General features: G+C 41.9%; 1 protein-coding gene across 5 annotated transcripts in view; it reads right to left on the bottom strand.

Annotated features, from left to right (window-relative positions):
- SMARCAD1 (SNF2 related chromatin remodeling ATPase with DExD box 1) overlaps positions 1-19,853 on the bottom strand; it is a 52,081-nt gene extending 32,228 nt beyond the window's left edge. Inside the window, exons 1-7 of one of the 5 annotated variants that reach the window (XM_083398259.1) lie at positions 11,121-11,145; positions 10,587-10,658; positions 9,689-10,027; positions 6,152-6,320; positions 2,231-2,387; positions 1,260-1,323; positions 24-115 (exon numbers count right to left, since the gene is read on the bottom strand). In XM_083398259.1, the coding sequence (XP_083254385.1) occupies positions 24-115; positions 1,260-1,323; positions 2,231-2,387; positions 6,152-6,320; positions 9,689-10,027; positions 10,587-10,658; positions 11,121-11,130 (903 nt within the window). In that variant the 5' untranslated portion in view covers positions 11,131-11,145. Of the gene's footprint in view, positions 1-23; positions 116-1,259; positions 1,324-2,230; positions 2,388-6,151; positions 6,321-9,688; positions 10,028-10,586; positions 10,659-11,120; positions 11,146-18,789; positions 18,930-19,350 lie in introns of those variants that run through there. The other 4 variants (XM_083398263.1, XM_083398262.1, XM_083398260.1 and 1 more) reach the window with 4 other exon arrangements.
- Between the last annotated feature and the right edge of the window lie 13 nt (positions 19,854-19,866).

The following is a 19,866-nucleotide window of genomic DNA, read 5'->3' as shown; positions in this document are numbered from 1 at the left end:
GGAAGTTGCAACCAGCTACTTACAGGATCAAGCTTTTTCTTTTTCGTATTTTGGTCATCCTCATCTTCAGTACCATCATTGGCACTTTCCTCAAGTTTCCTTTTGCGAGAGCTGCCTTTTGAAATTAAAAAGGGGATTTTTAAAAAATTGGCAACTTCTTGCAGTCCAGTATCAAAGCACTTTGTTGCTTAGCAATTAATCTAAATGCCCTTTAATCAAAACCAAAAACTGTTTTTTACTTCAAATTAACCAAACAGTAAAAAATGTAGAAATTTTATTGTATACTAACATTTTTGTTATGAGTTGGCAGTTTATAAGAAATAAAATAAATAAAATTTTGCCAGTTTTTTCTCTCCCACCCATCCACCAAACACACAAACCCACTGAGACAAAAAAAATAGCAGATGTTCAGAAATTCCTCCTTCTTTTAAAACTTGCTCAGAATCAAAGGAACCATGCCCTTATATTCAGGCATGTTTCTTCATGTCTATTATTTTATACACAGGACGACTAGCCGAAATGCTTTTCACAAAAGTTTGCTGTTAAAAAAGATATACATTTGAGAGGCTATAAAAAGGTGTAAAATTTCAGTTTTTAAAAAAATGAAAATTGGATGGAAGGGGAAGCCAAGGAGCAAAAACAAACAAGGAAAGAAATGCCATTTTGAGACATGCAAGAGATGTACAGTTGAAATAACTGGTAGCCAAAATCCAAGACCATACTATGTAGTTAATTCTTACTTCTGAGTTAATATGTGCAAGAGTGTGTTGCAAGCCCCCTTAACTTCAGTAGAACTGACTTCCACAGATGATACCAACTTATCTGTATGCTATCACAAGTGAGATCACCACTGCATTTGCCAATACCTAGCCTTCAAACTGATCATGACAATATGAAGCAAATGGAGTACACAAAATGGAACTTAACCAATATTCATGTGAACATATGCAAAATTAGGCATAGAAATGCTGTGTAGATGGAATTATATCTGAATTTATGAATCAGCAATGAAGGGCCTTAGACAGTTAGATGGGTAATGGCAAAGATGGTATGGGCACCAGTGCTTTGCAACTTGATCATAAATAATCTAGGGTTAAGGGTAACTAGTTGGGCGTCCGTATTTGCAGATGACATCAAATTATTTAGAGTGGTTAAAACAAAAAGGAATTGCACAGCATTTTCTGTGCCAGCCAATGCTAAAGTGCTAGGTATAAAAAACTGCTTGGAAACTATTAACAGAAAGTACCAGTACTTCTTACCTTCCTCATTCAACTTCAAGCCTTCAGCTATAGCTTCATCCATTGTAGCAGTTGATGATATCAGCTAGAGAGAGAGAAAGAGAGAGAGAGAGAAAGGACAAAAAAGTCAACAAACATTTCTTTATTAAAATTAGAGGAATTTCAATTATATTCTGAAGAAATTACAGTGAAATCCTATGCATGGTTTTTGAAAGTTCTTCTGTATTCAAATTGTCCACCCCAAAAAATATGAATTCTGCAATCCATACAATTTATGCAAATTGGGAAAACTTGCTACTGATAAAGGGAGGGAGTTATGCAATACACTGTAGTCCACTGGAAATTCATTTGCCTTCTGAGCTGTTAGGAGACATTGCCCACATTATTTCAACTGCATCATGACAGTCACAATGGGTCAAAAACTTGTTTAAGAGGGAAAGCAGAGATTCTCAGGAAGCTGCTACATTCTGCATGCCCACTCTACAATTCTTTCACTGGCACTATTTAATGATTATATGCTGCTATGAGTTTCAAAGAGCTTTCCATGGACCACCTCAGCAAGCCTTTAAGCTTCTACGTAAATAATATTTACTTAAGCTATTATTTTATGGATTGCATTTCTAATCGTTTTTATGTGCCCTTGGGGGGGGGAATCACACTTTATAGGACAAAATGGCAAGAGTATACATACTAATACAAATGAACTCATGAAAGGTAGATAGTATAAGAGACTAAGTTCTCAGGCTACTATATATAGAAGAGTTGCCTATCCAAGATCACCTACTCTGTTCACAGAAAATGCAAGATTTGAAAACAGAACTCCCTGAGTCACAGTGTGTGAGAGAATGAGCGAGAAGGTGAGAGTAAGTAGCTCACTTCCAAGTGTACACTAACACTGCTTTAAGACTAAATATTGTAATTCATTCTTCACAATATTTTATAACTGGTGCTCCTTTCAAATTAGCTAACAATTCAAAAGTATATTACTGTACTTGTAATAACTCTTGGTCACTTTTTTGTGGAAAGAGTTCCTTTAGTGTTTGGAGTTTGCAATAGTTCAGATCCTCCTCTTCTTCCTCCTCTTCTTCATTTTCCTTAACAGATTTTGATGGCTTGCCTTCATCCTCTTCACTATCTGAAGGCTCTGAGCTGTCGTGCATGGTAAAAATATTTACACCATTTTAGTCAAGCACCGTAGTATTGCATTTTCTATAAATATATAAACACAGTAGCACTGGTAGGAATAACAGCAAATTTATTATGTCATAGGATTTCATGGACACATCTGATTGAGTGAACTGTAATGTCTGAATGGGTATACCAACTTAAAACTGGTCTTTAAGGTGCACAACACTCTTCATTGTTTTTTACTGCAAAAAGACTGATAGGGCTACTCCTTTGGAATCTAACTTTTAAAACCAGCTGCCCTGTCAAGAGCCTTGGGAAAGCAAGCAATTAGCTCTAGCCTTATCATAAAAACTTACCCAACACAGGAGCTCTTTATAGGCTACGTTTCTGTCTAGGGAATTTATCTGCATTCCTCTCTGGAGTATTCTGCTGCAGCAGATGCAACATTTTCTCTGTAAGAAGGTGAAACCTAATTTTCTAAGATTATGCCTTTCTGATGTCAAAGTAGCTTTCAAGAAAATTGCCAGTTACCCCATGAAACATTACCCATTTCCCTGAACATTCTGAGTTGCATCTAAGAAATCTCAAAAATATTGTCAAAACTAATTTACCTATATTCTACATTGTTCTGGGCCAATGTTTCTGTATTCCAACCCTACTGGCTTTTAAGGTTACATCTACTCAAGAGAGTGTGTGGATAGCTTATAAGATTTCATAGGTACACAGCGAAGCTCTTAAAAATCACATAAGTTGTACAGCACAGTTGATACAAGAATTCCTAGACAATATGTATATGCATCTGTCACACACACAAAAGTGGTTGTACAGGAATATCCAATGTGGTATTGACCAGATGTTGTTACAGACTATAATTCTCATCATCCTTGACCAAGTTTGGCCAGGGCTAATGGAAACTGGGAGATCAACAGCATCACACTGGCTACCCTGCATAGACTGAGCAGACTCTGATCAACAAAAGAGATGCTTCTGTGGGCTGACAATAATTATGTGGACTGGAAGCACCTAATGCTTCCGTAAGTGGCTCCACTTAATGGCCATAAGTGACTGGCTATTTACAAAGATTAGGTTAGTTCCTTTGTTCAACAAAAAAAGGTTCTGAACATGCTAGGAAGGCCTAGTTATTGACTGAGAAGTTCGTTTTCTCTATCTCATAAGCACAGCAAATACTTTACAGGAGTCACTCAAGTACACTTGAGCAATAACAGAATTATTAACAAAGAGAAATAAGGCCTTATCGAATACCATCTAGTTTACACACTCAGCTAGGAAGTTGATTCTGAACCGCAACACCTGACCACAGTGAAATGAAGCAGCCCTTTTCAAGAGGTGTTAAACACTTGTTAATTTGCCTTAGCGTTGCCTTGGGAAAAGGAATTAAATGCATTAATTACAAGAGATAAAAAGTAGTTTCAAAACTCCATTCATTTATTTGAAAACTTAACTCATAATACATTATCTTCCAAATCTTTTTATAAAACCGAATGCCTGAGGGCATGTTAAAATGCTCATCTAATTATCAAGTTGTTGTCATTTATAATATCTTTTTCTTGAAGATGCTGTGTAATTAAAGATCATAAAAAGTAAGTACATAATTAAACAAAGCTCTATAGAAACAATAAAAAATGCTCCATGTATCATATAAAAAAGTATTTTTTTAGAATTTACTTAATGATACCAAGAATTATTTTTCATAGTTAAAAACAACGGATGCATTTAAAATTCAGATTGAAGGAGGAATGCATCTATAATCAGGAGAGATTTTAAAATAAATAATGCTTGTTTCAATAACTTCTTTTTAACTTCTTTTTAATTCTATGGACTTTATTGAATACAGTGATACCTCGGGTTAAGAACTTAATTTGTTCCAGAAGTCCGTTCTTAACCTGAAACTGTTCTTAACCTGAAGCACCACTTTAGCTAATGGGGCCTCCTGCTGCTGCCGTTTCGCCGCCGGAGCACGATTTCTGTTCTCATCCTGAAGCAAAGTTCTTAACCCGAGGTAATATTTCTGGGTTAGCAGAGTCTGTAACCTGAAGCATATGCAACCTGAAGCGTATGTAACCCGAGGTACCACTGTATATGTTAAATAGTAATGTTGCAGTACCTAAGATCATTATATTACAATCCAACCAACCCTTTTGAGTGGGAAGTTTGTCATTATGCTGGTGTGCGAGGGGGTGATTGTTTTATTTATGTTTTTATTATGTGTTTTGTTTTCTTGTATTTTTATGCTGTGAACTGCCCTGAGATCAATGCTGGCATACCAATTTAATAAGTAAATAATATATGTTCTTGGGCCTACAGTCTTTGGCTAACGAAATGGTAAACCTGGTGAAAATGGAATGAATTTTGGACTTACTATGAACATTCATTTTCTTCAGTGGATAGTTCTAACCTAGGAGTGAGTTACAGGGCAAAAACCTTGATGGACTGATTGATTTACTTATCAGTCCATCCTGCCCACTACTGCCTTCCCTGAGGCCTTCAGTTCCAAGGCACCAGAATTCTCAATGTCATAGTAACTTGTAAGGCCACCTTATACGTGGTTGCTCCCAAGAGAGGCATGGAGATGTGAGTAGTCATAACACCTGCTACTCCATCAAGTTTAAACAGCTACCTCAGTGCCCTGCCAGCTCCTCTGGCTAGAAGTGTGAAGAAGGGCAAAAGACCCTCCTCCTCCATCCTCAATCAGGTTCATCTGTCCAACAGCTTCCTTGCTCCCAGGTCATGGCTTGAAGATCAGCAAAGCAATTAGAAAGAGAGGAGCTGGTGGGGTGGGGAGGGATTAATCATTTTACAAGTTATGTAACCTTGTTACTTAATTCTTTTAAACTGTATTGTGGTATTTTTAAGTACTGTAATTTTTATTGATCATAATTTAGTAAGGATTTATTGTTATTGTTGAGAGTGAATTTCTGTTTAATTATTTGCTGGTATTTTGAGAGTCAATTTTATTGTGCACTATTAGATTCTAATGGAATTCTGAATATTGCTTTATTATAGAATAGAATAGAATAGAATAGAATAGAATAGAATCACAGAGTCGGAAGGGACCACAAGAAGAAGAGTTTGGATTTGATATCCCGCTTTCCTAAGGAGTCTCAAAGAGGCTAACAATCTCCTTTCCCTTCCTCCCCCACAACAAACACTCTGTGAGGTGAGTGAGGCTGAGAGACTTCAAAGAAGTGTGACTGGCCCAAGGTTACCCAGCAGCTGCATGTGGAGGAGTGGGGACGCGAACTCGGTTCACCAGATTACGAGTCCACTGCTCTTAACCACTACACCACACTGGCTCTCCAGTGTCATCTGGCTCTCAAGGATCATCTAGTACAACCCTGTGCGACCCAGGACTCTTTGGCCCAATGTGGGGCTCAAACCCATGACCATGGGATTAATAGTTTCATGCTGTTTGATAAAGCTGTTTATTTTAAGCCATATTTCTTATTATGACATATGCGTTGGATCAGACAGTCGTAAAATAGATTTTGTATATTTTGTTGCTTCTTTGGCTTGTAAACTGCCTTGTGTATAGCAATATAGAAAGGCGGTATACAAATTAAACATGCAATGAAATGAAACCTATTTAGGAGCTCTCATGGAGTTAATGATAACAAGCTTTATTGTTTTTTATACCGAACCGCCCCCCCCCCCGCAAATATTTGCTTGTAAGAAAGTAGTAATCAGAAATATGGACTTAATATCAATTTATGAGTATCAATAAGGGAATTTATACGTATAAATAAACAGGCATTACTAAGACTTACATAATAATCACATCCTTCCTGGGAGCAGCAAATTGCTTTATACGGGAGTATTTTGGTGCCACTTCTTCTTCACTTTCTGATGACAATTCAATAACATCTTTCTGACACTTAAAAAAAGATGATTGTGTTGTCCTTTTTGCTTCAGGAGTTTCTGGAACACTGGAATCATCTGTCAAAGCATTTTAAAGGATAAAAAAGACACATGTTACAGAAAAACAAGAGTACAAGTCTTACTATGACCGAGGTATCATCAGAAGTGGCCACGCTGATTACACCAAATTAATCAGAAATGTGCTTTGGGGGCACGTTTAGTCTAAGAATTATGTAATTTAAGTTAATGAGTTTTTCTACTGCCTTGAAAACGTGTGTGTTAAAGGTGGTATAGTTGGGTGGTTAATTGAAGATCTGTTTCAAGTTGTGGCATCCTTAAAACTCAGCATGTCTCCAAACTCAATGGCTGCTGAGAAAAGTGTGAACACACATGGGCTAAAATCACAGCCTTATGTAGGCTCAGAACTACAGTGTGGCCTGCACAGGTCTTCTGGCATCAAATGGAAAGAAGGGGCTTCTGTGTTCTGCTATGCTCTTGCTTGAAACAGCTAACAGCCCTAAAAGCAGGTAGGGGCAAAAGCGAAAAGATTATGGTTCCATCCATGGCTCCATTTCAGGGCTAAAGCATTCTGACCCTGGAGGCATGAAGGCAAAATGAGAAAGACAGCAGCACACACAGGAGAACAGCAGCTGCAAAATAGGATTGCTGCCTGACAGAAGTTTACTGGAAATAAATTTTAAATAATCTGAAAGTGCTTGAGAGGTGTTTGATGGAAACTTCAATAAATCTTGAGCTTTTATAACCCCGAGCAAGTGACTGACACTGGAAAAGTAAACTTTGAAACTGGGTGCTGTGGCATGCCCCCCACCGCTGTAGTAAAATGCCATATGGTAACAGGATCTTAGAACTAGATATATTTATTGGAGTAGGGGGATGACCCCCCCCCCGAAAAAATATCAAGAAATAACTTGCAACTTAGCAGTAGATTTTGAATTAGAAAAATGCAGCTCACACACCTGCTCTGTTTAAAAGTAAAACCAGGATACTACAGTAATCAGACGACACCACGACATGCTCCCCCCACACCAATATTTAATGCTTCATATGACCATCACCAAGCCTAATTAGAGACATATTAAACTCATCAGGGTCAAGCAACAGTCAGATATCGTACTGATCCAGGATAGAGAATAGGGAATAGACAGCACAAGGGGTGAAGCAAACATTCTTGCAGCTTGCTCTTAATCCCAAAGCCATAGCTATTTTTGCATGTCCATACATTGTTATTTGCTTCATCTGTCCACAGTACAGAGACAAACTTTCCATTGCTCTTATCACCATAGCACAACTGACATTCTGATTTCTACTTAGCTTGTTTGCTTTAAAATAATTGGTTGAGAGTACTGCGTACTCTGTCTGGCAGCAGCTTTCCAAGGACTGAGACAGAAGTATTTCCAGCCCCAAGACCCACAATCTGAGGTGAAGTTGTGGCAACTGGAGCTCAAGACCTTCTACATTCAGAAGAGTTTGCTTTGTCACTGAGCTATACTGCTGTATCATTGAGAAACAGTCCACAGACTAAATTTAGTGTGAACATTCCAAATTAAGCTGCCCTGTTAGACACAGTCAATGGTCATTTTGCACTGAGGTTCCATTTCCAGCCCGCACGTTTGTCAGCGGAGCACGCATAAGAGCGCCCTGCCCCGTTATGCCATGCCACACCCTTTTAGCAATGTGTTTAGTGACATTTTTTAGTCACTTCCAGGTTCAGTTGCATTTTATTCAGACACGCATGAATCGGTCGTTACCTGTGCTGTCCATAACAAATTATTTTTAAGAAGTGGGATATGAATGTGTGAATAAAAATTAAAATCTTCAAGTTAGTTTAAGTTTCTGGCTTTTTTCCTGAAGTTAGCAACCATAATTTCCTGGTTCAAACAAAACCAATAAATTATAGTTAGTTACAAGATTCCACATTTCATTAATGAATGCCACGAGAGAAGGGGATGTGTTCATGGGCAAAATGCTTGTTATTAAGCAGAGACTATTAAGCAGAGACAGAATCACCCACACAAAGTCACTGGAAAGCTTTGGTTTGTCACTGCATAATGTGTGTCATAGCTCTCAGATGCATCTGAAGCCTTATTACTACAACAGCTCATTCCAAGGAATAAGCTGGATGATACATCACTAACAAATGAGGAGCAGACACAGTTGTTTCCATTGAACAAAAAAAAATCCCACCCTGACTCAGCATAAGCAATGAAATGTATATGACTATGCAATTATTACCTATGGACACTTGAAGTAATTCGCATAACAAACTCATTCTACATTTGGTGGGGAAATGTTCCCACTCATCCATAAAAAATAATAATTTTATTTCTTTATAAATAAAGCACTCCCTCCCCAAAAGAGTTTACAAGCTAGATTTTTGCAATGGGGGGGGGGGGGAGAGAGATAATAGCTAAGGGTTACAAGGGATAGATGTGGTGAACTAATTCAGTTAATAAAACCATTTAATATATTGCTCCTCATTGGCTTTTATTCTCTTCCCCCATTGTGTTTGTTGCTCTCCTCGAATTTTTTTACCGTATATTAGCAGACCAGTTTCTGCTAAGAGAGATTAGGCACTGGGCCACACCATCCCTATTTGTGCAGTTTCTATGGAGACAGATTTAAATCCATTTCTAAGTTTCCTTTTTCAAAAAGAACTACTGCATTAAAAAAAGCACCTTAAGTGCATACTTTACCTATAAACGTGAAAATTGTCTGTTATATGCAACAGCTTATTATCCCATGTTAATATTAACCTCTAGCTAAAGTTTTCTCTCATATTTTGGGGAGGGGTAGAAAAGCTTTTCATCTTGATTAGATTTCTTTCCTTAGCACAGGACTAAGCAAGTATCTATACAACCATACATTGCTCTTAATGTGGTACCCTCTGCTCAGGGAATGGGAGATGGGAGAGACGACATTATCACTGACCAATAAAAATGGCTTTCAAAAGCCATTTTACAGTACTAATAGCAACAGTGAATGCTTATGTTCGCATGTAGAAAATATCAAAGGACTGTCTGCTTTGTTTTCCTACCAAAACAACTTCAATGGATCAGGATGTTGGCAGAGCAGTTTGAATGTTAAGTTATGAGGGTCAAGCCCTATGGGATTTTCTTGCAAGTTCTTAATTAACCCAGATTTCCTAAATGCTTTTGAGAGCATGATATTTGATACCAGAGAAATTGAACGTCTAGTCAACCACAGGAATACTCTGCACATAACCAGAGGAATTCAAAGAATGCTCTAGAAATTAGAGTTGTAAAAGATATAACAAGATACAGCCGCCACATTGCCATCAAAACTTCATTCAGCTGTATGAGTGAAGATCAAACACTAAGCTATCAGCACGGGTACTGTAGACTAAATCAAATATGGTTGTATATAGACTTTCCCTTCATTTATAAATCACATATATGAGAACTCACCAGTTTTCTCAGACACATCAGATGCTGGGGTGGCTGGTTTACTAATGTGATCAGGAACATTGTCATTTTCTTCACCAACAGATGCAGCACCATCTTTTGAAGGAGGAGAACATGTGGTATCCTTATCTACTGCATCCAAAGAAGTAGAAGAAGCCTCCTCCTGATCTGCAGAAAGGCCAGGGGAAGGGGCACTCTCTTCCTCCACACATGACTTCCTTTCAAAGCGAAAGCGGTCCAGGTTAAGCAGACTCATGATTGGCCTTCCACTTCTGTCACAGATTATGGAGTTCAATTTAAAATCCCTTGGGCTTACGATAGCACCATATAAATCAAGAGTAGCTAGAGATATAAAAAGAAAACAAAACCCAAAGGGTGAGGTGGGAGATACATGATAGAGCAAGAAAATACAATGGAAGATCCTTATTTGTAGGCATTCATTCATTCAATAAATTTCTATACTGTCTTGGGTCATGAATAACCTCAGGGTAGTTTACACCTATAAAACTTAAGATTTATTGAAACTATAAAACACACAGTAAAAAGTTAGGCCATGTACAAAAGAGGAGAAAGCAGTCTCCAATTTTAAATGAGCAACACTGATTAACTACTCCCAAATGCCTTAGTGAACAAATGTATCTCCAGCTATTGCCAATGTAGACATCAACCACATTTCTGACCTGGGGGAGTTCCATAACCAGAGTGCCAGCACAGAAAAGGAACAATCACAGTTATCTCTACTCTGGGCTTCGGCAGGTTTCCACAGTTGGAAAAAGAAGTGCTATTCCACTGATACCATCTCAGCATCAAGTGATGCTGCTGGATCTAAGAGTATCCCCAGACTTCAAACCTGCTACTTCAAGGAAAGTGCAATCCTGTCTAGAACAGGTCATCTACTTACATCCAAGACACATGAAGGCTCTTAAGCAACTCACTAGTGCCTCCAAGTTAACCTGTACAGTCTCCAACAATTCTGATGAAAAAGAAGAACTAGAGCTGGGATTTATCCACATATTGATAATGCTGTGCCCCAGATCCCTGGATGACCTCACTCAGATGATTCATATAGATCACAGTGGGAAATCTTCAGTTTGTGGGTCAACTAGGCTCACTAGGCTATTTTTCCCAAACCATGCCTATCCACGCATCTGCTAGTGACATAGGCTGCAACGGCTGAGCAGTCTAGGTGGCAGGAATAAATCTCCACTCATTACTTTCCCCCTCATTCTACACCTGCTTAAAGGAGAAGCAGAGCACTGTTTGAACTGGCCTCCTCCATCCTTCAAGGAAAAGGAAGTTTGATTCAAATGGCACTTTGCCACTGGAGGCATGGCTATTATATTAAAATGCTTATCTTCAAAGTGCTGTTTCAGTGCCTCCCTACTTCTTTAAAGGGAGCTCGGGAGGAAGTCTGAATAGGCTGGATCTTCCTCACCACATCCCATCCCACTCCTATACAGGGGGAAATGATCCAATCAAGGTAAATTCCATCCTTAAATCTCTGCCCCCTTCCCCAGCAGCAGAAAGGATGGGTTAAAGGTGCTTCACTTTAGCTGTGGTGACTGCTGCCTTGTGCAGAAAATTATCGGAATTAGAACTCCTGAGGGAATAAAGGTGGCAGTCGTTGTGGTCTGGAGACTCCAAACAGAGGTGAAGGAACCTAAGTGAGGAGTTCATTGTAGTAAGGCTGACATTATAATCTTAAGGGGGCCTTGCTGTGATCGTAAAAAGCAGTGGGAGACTCCCAAAGCCTTCTGCAAAACTCTCAAAAGCCTTTGGGGGGTCTCCCCCTCTCTCTTTAAAGATCAAAGAAAGATTGGGCATAAAAGAAAATGGGAGGGAGATCCAGCTGAAATTGGGGGGGAAAGGGATTTTGGCAGACAGGCACCCTGTCCAAAAGGTTTCCCATTGCCGATATAGATGTTAACAAGCCCGAGGACAAGATGGAACCTTGCAATACACCATGGTGCAGGTGCCAGGTAGTCAGGCAGTAGTCACCCAATGTCACTTTCTAGAAACAGTCCTGCAGGTAGGAGGGGAACCATAATAACACCATACCTCTAAGTTCCAACTCACAGAGCCACACCAGGAGGATACCACAGTCAATGATACTGAAAGCTGTCAAGAACTAAAGAAGAATCAGCAAGTTCACACTTCTCCTGGCTGTGTCATTGATCTGGCATATAAGATGACTTTTTAACCCCAGAAAAGAGGTTAAAAAGTTGGGGGTCGTCTTATACGCTGGGTACTACCTCCGAGGCAGCAGTGGGCGCCGCGCGGCTTCCTCCTGGTGCGGAAACCGCCGCCAGCTTGCTGCTTCGGAAGCTGCTGAAGCTGCCGACGACGCAGCAGCAGGTGGTGGGCTCCGCGCCGTGCGGCTTCCTCTCGGCGCAGAGACTGCCACCTGCTGCTGCTTTGGAGGCTGCCGAAGCTGCTGCCATCGCCGCAGTGAGCTCCGCAGTGGGCGGCTTCCTGTCGCCCAGCGTATAGGACTGGGCTTATAAAACGAAACCCCAAATTGGCACCCTAATACGCCAGAATCTACGGTAATACTGGGACTGAAACCAGATTCAAATGGGTTCAGGTGATCAGGATACTCCAAGCATGCCTGAAGATCCACCAGTGATCTACAGCGCTTTAATTTTGCAGCAGCAATCTCATTTTGGGGTGGGCAGGGGAAGCAAGGCAAAATGCACTTGAAGTTGGAAGGCAACGGCCAGAGATTTACTTTGGAGTTGGGCAGGGAGGCACTTCTTCTCCCACGCCCTCAGCACCTGCAGTTTTAACCTTGAATCTCAGTCGCATACATGGCCACAAGACTTCTCAAATTGCTCACAGACAATTCCCGGTCACAAAACAGACCTGGTACATGGCTAATTTTGAACACTATCTCCAGTACCTTGCCAATGATCTCTCATGCACCTTGGTGGATCTCTCACACACCTTCAGAAAGAAAGATTCAACATCTTCTTCGACATCCCCCACCCCACGTCAATCTCTCCGTTAAGCTTTCATAAGTCTTAATGGGCAAGGATCTAGAGCACACGAAGCTGGCCAAACACCTTCAAGTGCCTTGTCCACAAGAACTTGAAAGGATCCCATAGAACTTGATTAGCTGGCGATCTGGAACCTCCCCCAGAGGTATATTAATTGGCAATGTTTCCCTTAAAGTGCCTTACAAATTTATCACAAGCCTCCGATTGTTTTTGATATTTTCACATTGGAAAAGCTCTGCAGGGTGGTTACTTGATGATGCAATGGAAGAGGGAATATATATTTTATTTGTCACAATTGCTGCCATATGGCAGCATTTTTATGTGCTCTCACCTGTGCCTTTTTACTATACAATGTGTGCCACATATGCTTCAGTCACCACCCTGGTCAGCTGTGACCAAGGTATGTGAGTGGGTTGGCAGAGAATGGATGGATTTCGCTTTCTCCACCAGCCTGTTTGGCAGAAGGCAATCCACACCTGTTAAGCAATTAATACCCTGCATTTCCATGCTGGCTGCAGAAGACGATTTCCCTATTCTATGACAAGCATGGAAATACAGGATACCATTATTACTTACCTTTCTAAAATATTTGTAGGCTACCTTTTAAGGTCAACCCCCCCTCAAGATTATTTCCAACATGTAGATTCACAAGATATAATCAGTAGTAACTTTAAAACCATAAAACACCTGCTGTATACAGCAGATTTTAAAGGTTAATATTCAATTGAAGCAACAACTTTTTCTTTTAGGGTTAATTAACAGGATGTACAACTGAAAAAGGACTATGGATAATTACAGAAGTAAGATTGTTATATGCACAAAGACAGAAAGATACAGCCCTACCTATTATAGAGAAATGGTTGGTAAAATTATTGGACATAGCTGAGATAGCAAAGTTAGCGTGTTTAATTGGAGAAAAATCATTATTGACATTTATTAAGGATTGGAAATTTCTTATGGCCATTTTGCATGAATGAGAAAATGAACTTGTAATATCTGGATTTGAAGATTGACAAAATATTGGCTTACAGAAAATAGCATAGTTGGATGTTAATGAATGAATACTATATTTAGATGAAGGACAGAGCACTGGAAGTCTTTTAATCTTTTCTTCACACACACACCCCACTCTCTCCTTTCCCCCTACTTTCTTCTCCTTTTTGATTCTGTTTCCTTTTAGATTAGATTTTTAAAGTATTTCTTTTATTCTGGTGTATTATAAAAAGATACTTTGTATTGGGTATGAACTTTCATATATCTTTGGATAAGTATCAATAAAAATAGATACTTAAAAAACCCCACCATAACACACAGTAAAAATAACTTTACTAAACAAAGAGAACTAGCATTATCACTAACTGTGAACAACATTCGCCCCAGTATGAATGAAATCAGATAACTAAAACTAATGCAGTTGGGATATTGTTTATGGGTTTTGCTGGGGGATTCTGTTGCTGCTACTGATTATTATTATTTTTGTATCCTTATTTTTAGATCTTATTGTCATTCATGATTTATGTGGCAATTGTTCAGTTTGGCTGTCTATATTTGATGTGTTTTATTTATTGTTTATTACTACTTTTGTTAGGTTTGTAATTATGTAAATCCTTTAATGTTGTAAGCCACCTTGAGCATGGTTTTAACTATGGAAAGATGGCATACAAATAAAATGATGATGATATACAGCAACCCAAAAAAACATTTCTTTATGAAATGGCAAATGTAGGGCCTGCTTAAAGGTCTGCAAAAAGTGAAAGTGGTTTATGTATTTCCATGGAAGCAGGGTTCCACAGGTGTTTGGCCACTGTCGTAAAGTCCCTATCCCTTGTGCCCACCTGCTTATTTGCTTTCACAAATGGGCACACAAGTAGAGACCCTGATACAAGCGGCCCAATACTGAAGGATTATTTCGGGTAACCTGACCACAAACCATTTAAGGCCTTAGGAGAGCCAGGGTGGTGTGCAGTGCTTTGAGTCTCGGATTAGGACCCAGGAGACTACAGTTCAGATTCCCACTTGGGCATGAAGTTCACTGGGTGATCTTGGGCCAGACACTGACCTCACAGGGTTGTTGTGGGGATTAATTGACAAGGGAGAGAACCATGCATACCACCTTGAGCTCATTGGAGAAAAAGATGGGATATAAATGCATAAATTAAATGCTAGCACTTTGAACTGGATCATAAGTCTACCACATTCTGACCAACCAGCCCTCACCAATACCCAGTATGTTGCATTTTGTGCCGACTGACATTTCTGAACCATCTTTAAAGGCAGGCCCACATAGAATGCTTTACAGTAGTCCAGCTTGGTTATCACTTGTGAACGGTTCACTAAGACAAGGTCTCTTCTCTCTAAATAGGGTCGAAGTTGGCACACCAGCCTAACTTGGTAAAAAGCAGTTGGCCACTCCTGTCACCTGAACTTTCCCATTTAGTGCTGAGTCCAAAACTCCCCAACTCCGTACTTTGTCATTCAGGGGAGTGCAAGCCTATCTAACAACCGCAAACTTCCATCCAGAGAACTCTGTTTACCACCCCACAGTATTTCCTTGTCTGCATTAAGTCCCAGCCTGTTCACTCTTATCCAGCTCTAAACCACTTCCAGACAGTGAGGCAAGAGTTCCATAACCTCCATGGAATGAATAGATGGAAATGATATGGAGGTAGTGTCTACTGCATAGTGATGACACTTTAGCCCAAACCTCCAGGAAACTTCCCCCAGTGGTTTCATGCAGATGTTAAATGTGTGAGAGTCAAGATGTTCCACTAGACATATTCATTATAAGGCGCCACATATGTTAACAGATACAGTGGTACCTTGGTTTACTAACTTAATCCATTCTGAAAGTCCATTCTTAAACCAAAGCATTCTTAAACCAAGGCGTGCTTTCCCATAGCAGCGGGGGACTCAATTTACAAATGGAACACACTCAACAAGCAGCGAAACATGTTCTTATTCAGACGCTTCAGGTTAAAGATGCTTCAGGTTACAGACTCGGCTAACCCAGAAATAGTACCTTGGGTTAAGAACTTTGCTTCAAGATGAGAACAGAAATTGTGCAGATGCGGCATGGAGGCAGTGGGAGGCCCCATTAGCTAAAGTGGTGCTTCAGGTTAAAAACGGACCTCCAGAACAAATTAAGTTCTTAACCTGATGTACCACTGTACGTCCGGGTTTGCTGCGTTCTTAATCCAAGTTGTTCATAAACTAAGCTGTTCTTAAACCAAGGTACCATTGTATAAAGCAGAGTGGTAGCTCCCTAGCATCGATTTCTGAGACTTATCCTCCAAAAAGGACTGAAGCGACAGTAACACAGCACCTCCTCAGCCCAACCCATACTGACAGTTCAGAAAATACCAAGGCCAATAGCACTGAAAGACACTGAGAGGTCAATAACACATAGGACTGGACTCTCCACCACTTCAATCCATTCTCCAATGCAAGTAATCCACCAGGTCAATCAAGGCTTTTTCCAAATCAGCCTGAAACAGACAATCAGCATCATCTTATATTACCTGGAGTTGAAAAACCATCACACACTCCAGCATCTTGTTCATTAATGGCAGGTAACTGGACAGTAACTATCCCACATTTAGGTCTAAATTTGGTTTCTAAAGGTGACCACATCTGAGATCCATAGTTCCAGCCCAGCCCAAACAAATTTTAGTAACTAGGAAGGGCAATGATCACTAGAACATGTGATAGGCCTCAATCCTGCAAAGAGTGGTACTGTCTTCAAGTTGTTCTAGTCCCATCTATTTCAAACTATGTCAAATCTATGGTATTCAAGCCAGCACATATGCAAGCAACTTTATAACTGAAATGTGCAAGCAAACTGATCACAGTGGGCCTTCAAGGGTTCCAGTTTTTGCAACCCAGTGTCTACACCCCCCCCCAAAAAAAAATCACTACTGGATGGCATTGAGAAAACACAATGGTGATGGAAAAGTCAGTATTTTTCACTTTCATCATCACAATGAAGAATGACTGAAAATGAACTCTTACTTGTGTTCAGTCATATTATTTATGAATCTTCCACCATTCATTCTAATCATCAGCCCTGCTGTCTCATCATCCTCAGCTTCTTGGAATACCAATAAACTGGCTTTACTCTACAACTGGATTGAGTCAATAGCTTGTTATCCACACATTCCAAGCAGAGACCAAAGTATTGCGTGGTATCACAGAATTAGCATAAAGTTATTTTTCGTGAAAGCACCAAAGCTACAGGACACAGCTAGGGGTGCCTACTGAAAAGAGTTAGGGTCCTAAACCAATATTAAACTGCTTCTAAACAGATTGGCAGCATCCTCCCTAACACATAGAGCATTCAAACAAAACAACGTCCTATTCTGTACTGACTTTAAAATGCTGGATTCCAGCTATGAGGCAGTTTTAGGGCACTTACCATATTTTTCGCCCTATAGGATGCACTTCTTCCTCTCCAAAAATGAAGGGGAAATGTGTATGCGTCCTATGGGGCGAATGCAGGCTTTCGCTGAAGCCTGGAGAGCGAGAGGGGTCGGTGCGCACCGACCCCTCTCGCTCTCCAGGCTTCAGGAGAGCCCCACCGTCAGCCCCACAAGCTCGGGGGACAGCGGGGAGACGGAACGCTCCTTTCCCGCTGTCCCCCGACTTGGTTAGAAGGCTGGCGGGGGGGAGAAGCCTGCTCCTCCCCGTCGCCAGCCCCGCAAACTCGGGGGATAGCGGGAAGGTGCAGCGCACCATCCCGCTGTCTCCTGACCTGGTTTGGAGGCTGGCGGAGGGCTTCCCCCTCCCCCAGCCCCGCAAGCTCCCAGAGCGATGCCAATTCCCCCCCTTTATTTCCCCCCCCCCAAAAAAATCTAGGTGCATCCTATGGGCCGGTGCGTCCTATAGGGCGAAAAATACGGCATTTTTAAAAAAATTATTATTTATTAAATTTATTATTTGTTAAATGTATTATATTTGTATACTGCCCTACACCCGTAGATCTCAGGGCACTTTTAAATTGTGATTTCCTCATGTTTTATCAGGCTGAGGTTTCAATCTGCCTGAAAGGGACCCCCAAAGGTCATCCAGTCCAACCCCCCCCCCCCGAGAGCTGCTCACTAGTGATAGAAGCAAATGCAAAGTCAGGCAAGATCTCTTCAAGCTTCCACACACCTTGATATTTATTTTAGCAACCTGCTCACACGGCAACATCAGAGCAACAGAAAGAGTGAGCATGGGGAGGAGTGGGTGGAACAGGGAATATTTTATATAATAATAATAATTTTTTATTATTTATACCCCACCCATCTGTCTGGGTTTCCCCAGCCACTCTGGGTGGATTCCAGCAGAATATTAAAATACAATGATTCATCAAATATTAAAAGCTTCCCTAAACAGGGCTGCCTTCAGATGTCTTCTAAAAGTCTGAAGGTTGTTTATTTCTTTGACATCTGATGGGAGAGTGTTCCACAGGGCAGGCGCCACTACCGAGAAGGCCCTCTGCCTGGTTCCCTGAAACTTTGCTTCTCGCAGTGAGGGAATCGCCAGAAGGTCCTTGGAGCTGGACCTCAGTGTTCAGGCTGAATGATGGGGGTGAAGAAGCTCCTTCGGGTATACTGGACCGAGGCCGTTTAGGGCTTTAAAGGTCAGCACCAACACTGAATTGTGCCCAGAAATGTACTGGGAGCCAATGCAGGTCTTTCAGGACCGGTGTTATGTTGTCACAGTGGCCGCTCCCAGACACCAGTCTAGCTGCCACATTCTGCATTAGTTGCAGTTTCTGGGTCACCTTCAAGGGTAGCCCCACGTAGAGCGCATTGCAGTAGTCCAAGTGGGAGATGCACCACTCTGGTGAGACAGTCCACAGGCAGGTAGGGTCTCAGCCTGTGTACCAGATGGAGCTGGTAAACAGCTGCCCTGGATACAGAATTGACCTGCGCCTCCATGGACAGCTGTGAGTCCAAACTGACTCCCAGGCTGCGCACCTTCAGGGGCACAGTTACCCCATTCAGGACCAGGGAGTCCTCCACACCTGCTCGCCCCCTGTCCCCCAAAACAGTACTTCTGTCTTGTCAGGATTCTACCTCAACCTGTTAGCCGCCATCCATCCTCCAACCGCCTCCAGACACTCACACAGGATCTTCACCGCCTTCACTGGTTCCGATTTGAAAGAGAGGTAGAGCTTACAAAAGAGAGGTACAACCTCCATTCTAAATAAACACTCGATCGGCAGCGCTTCCTTCTGCCTCCATAATCCGGCCAGCCTCAATCCCTCCACACACACACCCCGGGCCCCCCAATGCCTAGGGGGTTTAGGCTCCGAGAGTCGGCACACACACACATCCCAACGCCCCCCTATCGCTCGGCCCTCCAAATCCCGGCCTCTCCTTCTCCCCCCCCCATCTCCTCCCCACACAATAGTCGTCCTGCCTTCCACCATCTTCCCTCGCGAGAAGGGGGGGGGGGGGAGAAACGCCACTTTTGTCGCCTGGGAAGGATGAGGAAGACATTCCGCCCCAGATTAATACACAAACCACCTCGCTCTCTCCCTCCCCCCGTGGAGCAAATAGCTTGCGAGGCAAACAAAAGATGGGAAAGGGGGAGGGGGAGGGAAAGGGGACCGGCGCCACCGCCCCCCCACCCTCTTTCTCCCTCCCTCCCCCCTCACAACAACACCGGGTGTTTCTTCCTTACCCCGCCCCCGCTCCGAGGAGGCGCGCGAGCCTTTCCAGAGCGCCGACACCGGCCAGCGGCGACGGCAAAAAGGGAGGGGAAGGAGGGGGGGGGAAAGAGCGGGCTGTAGATGACGGCGGCGGCAGCGGCGGCGACAATGACGGCGAAGGCCGGCCTCAGCCAGCGAGCTCGGCAAGGCGAACGATAGAGACGGAGGGGAGAGAAAGGCGAGAGAGAGAGAGGCGAGCCGGGAGGATGGAGCGGGGGGGGGGGAGGGGGCGTTGAGGAAAGAGAGAAAGAAAGGGAGGATTGTACCCCAAAGCGGCGCCTTGTGATGACCTCACTGAGTTTCCTTCGTTTTTCCCAGCATTCCTCTCTTTCTCTCTATCCGGCTTTTTGTTGTTTGTTTATTTATTTAGATATTTATCCACCATGGCTCTTCGTGTCCTACATGTGACGGGATATATGCATTATACAGAGAGAGATACAAATACACACACACACAAAATACATACACGCATATATATATGCGCACTC

The sequence above is a fragment of the Podarcis tiliguerta genome (genome assembly GCF_965153285.1).
Source record: "Podarcis tiliguerta genome assembly, chromosome: 9".
In the NCBI taxonomy this organism is placed as follows: Eukaryota; Metazoa; Chordata; class Lepidosauria; order Squamata; family Lacertidae; genus Podarcis; species Podarcis tiliguerta.
The sequence above is the reverse complement of the archived record's forward strand: the minus strand, read 5'-3'. Positions and strand labels throughout refer to the sequence as shown.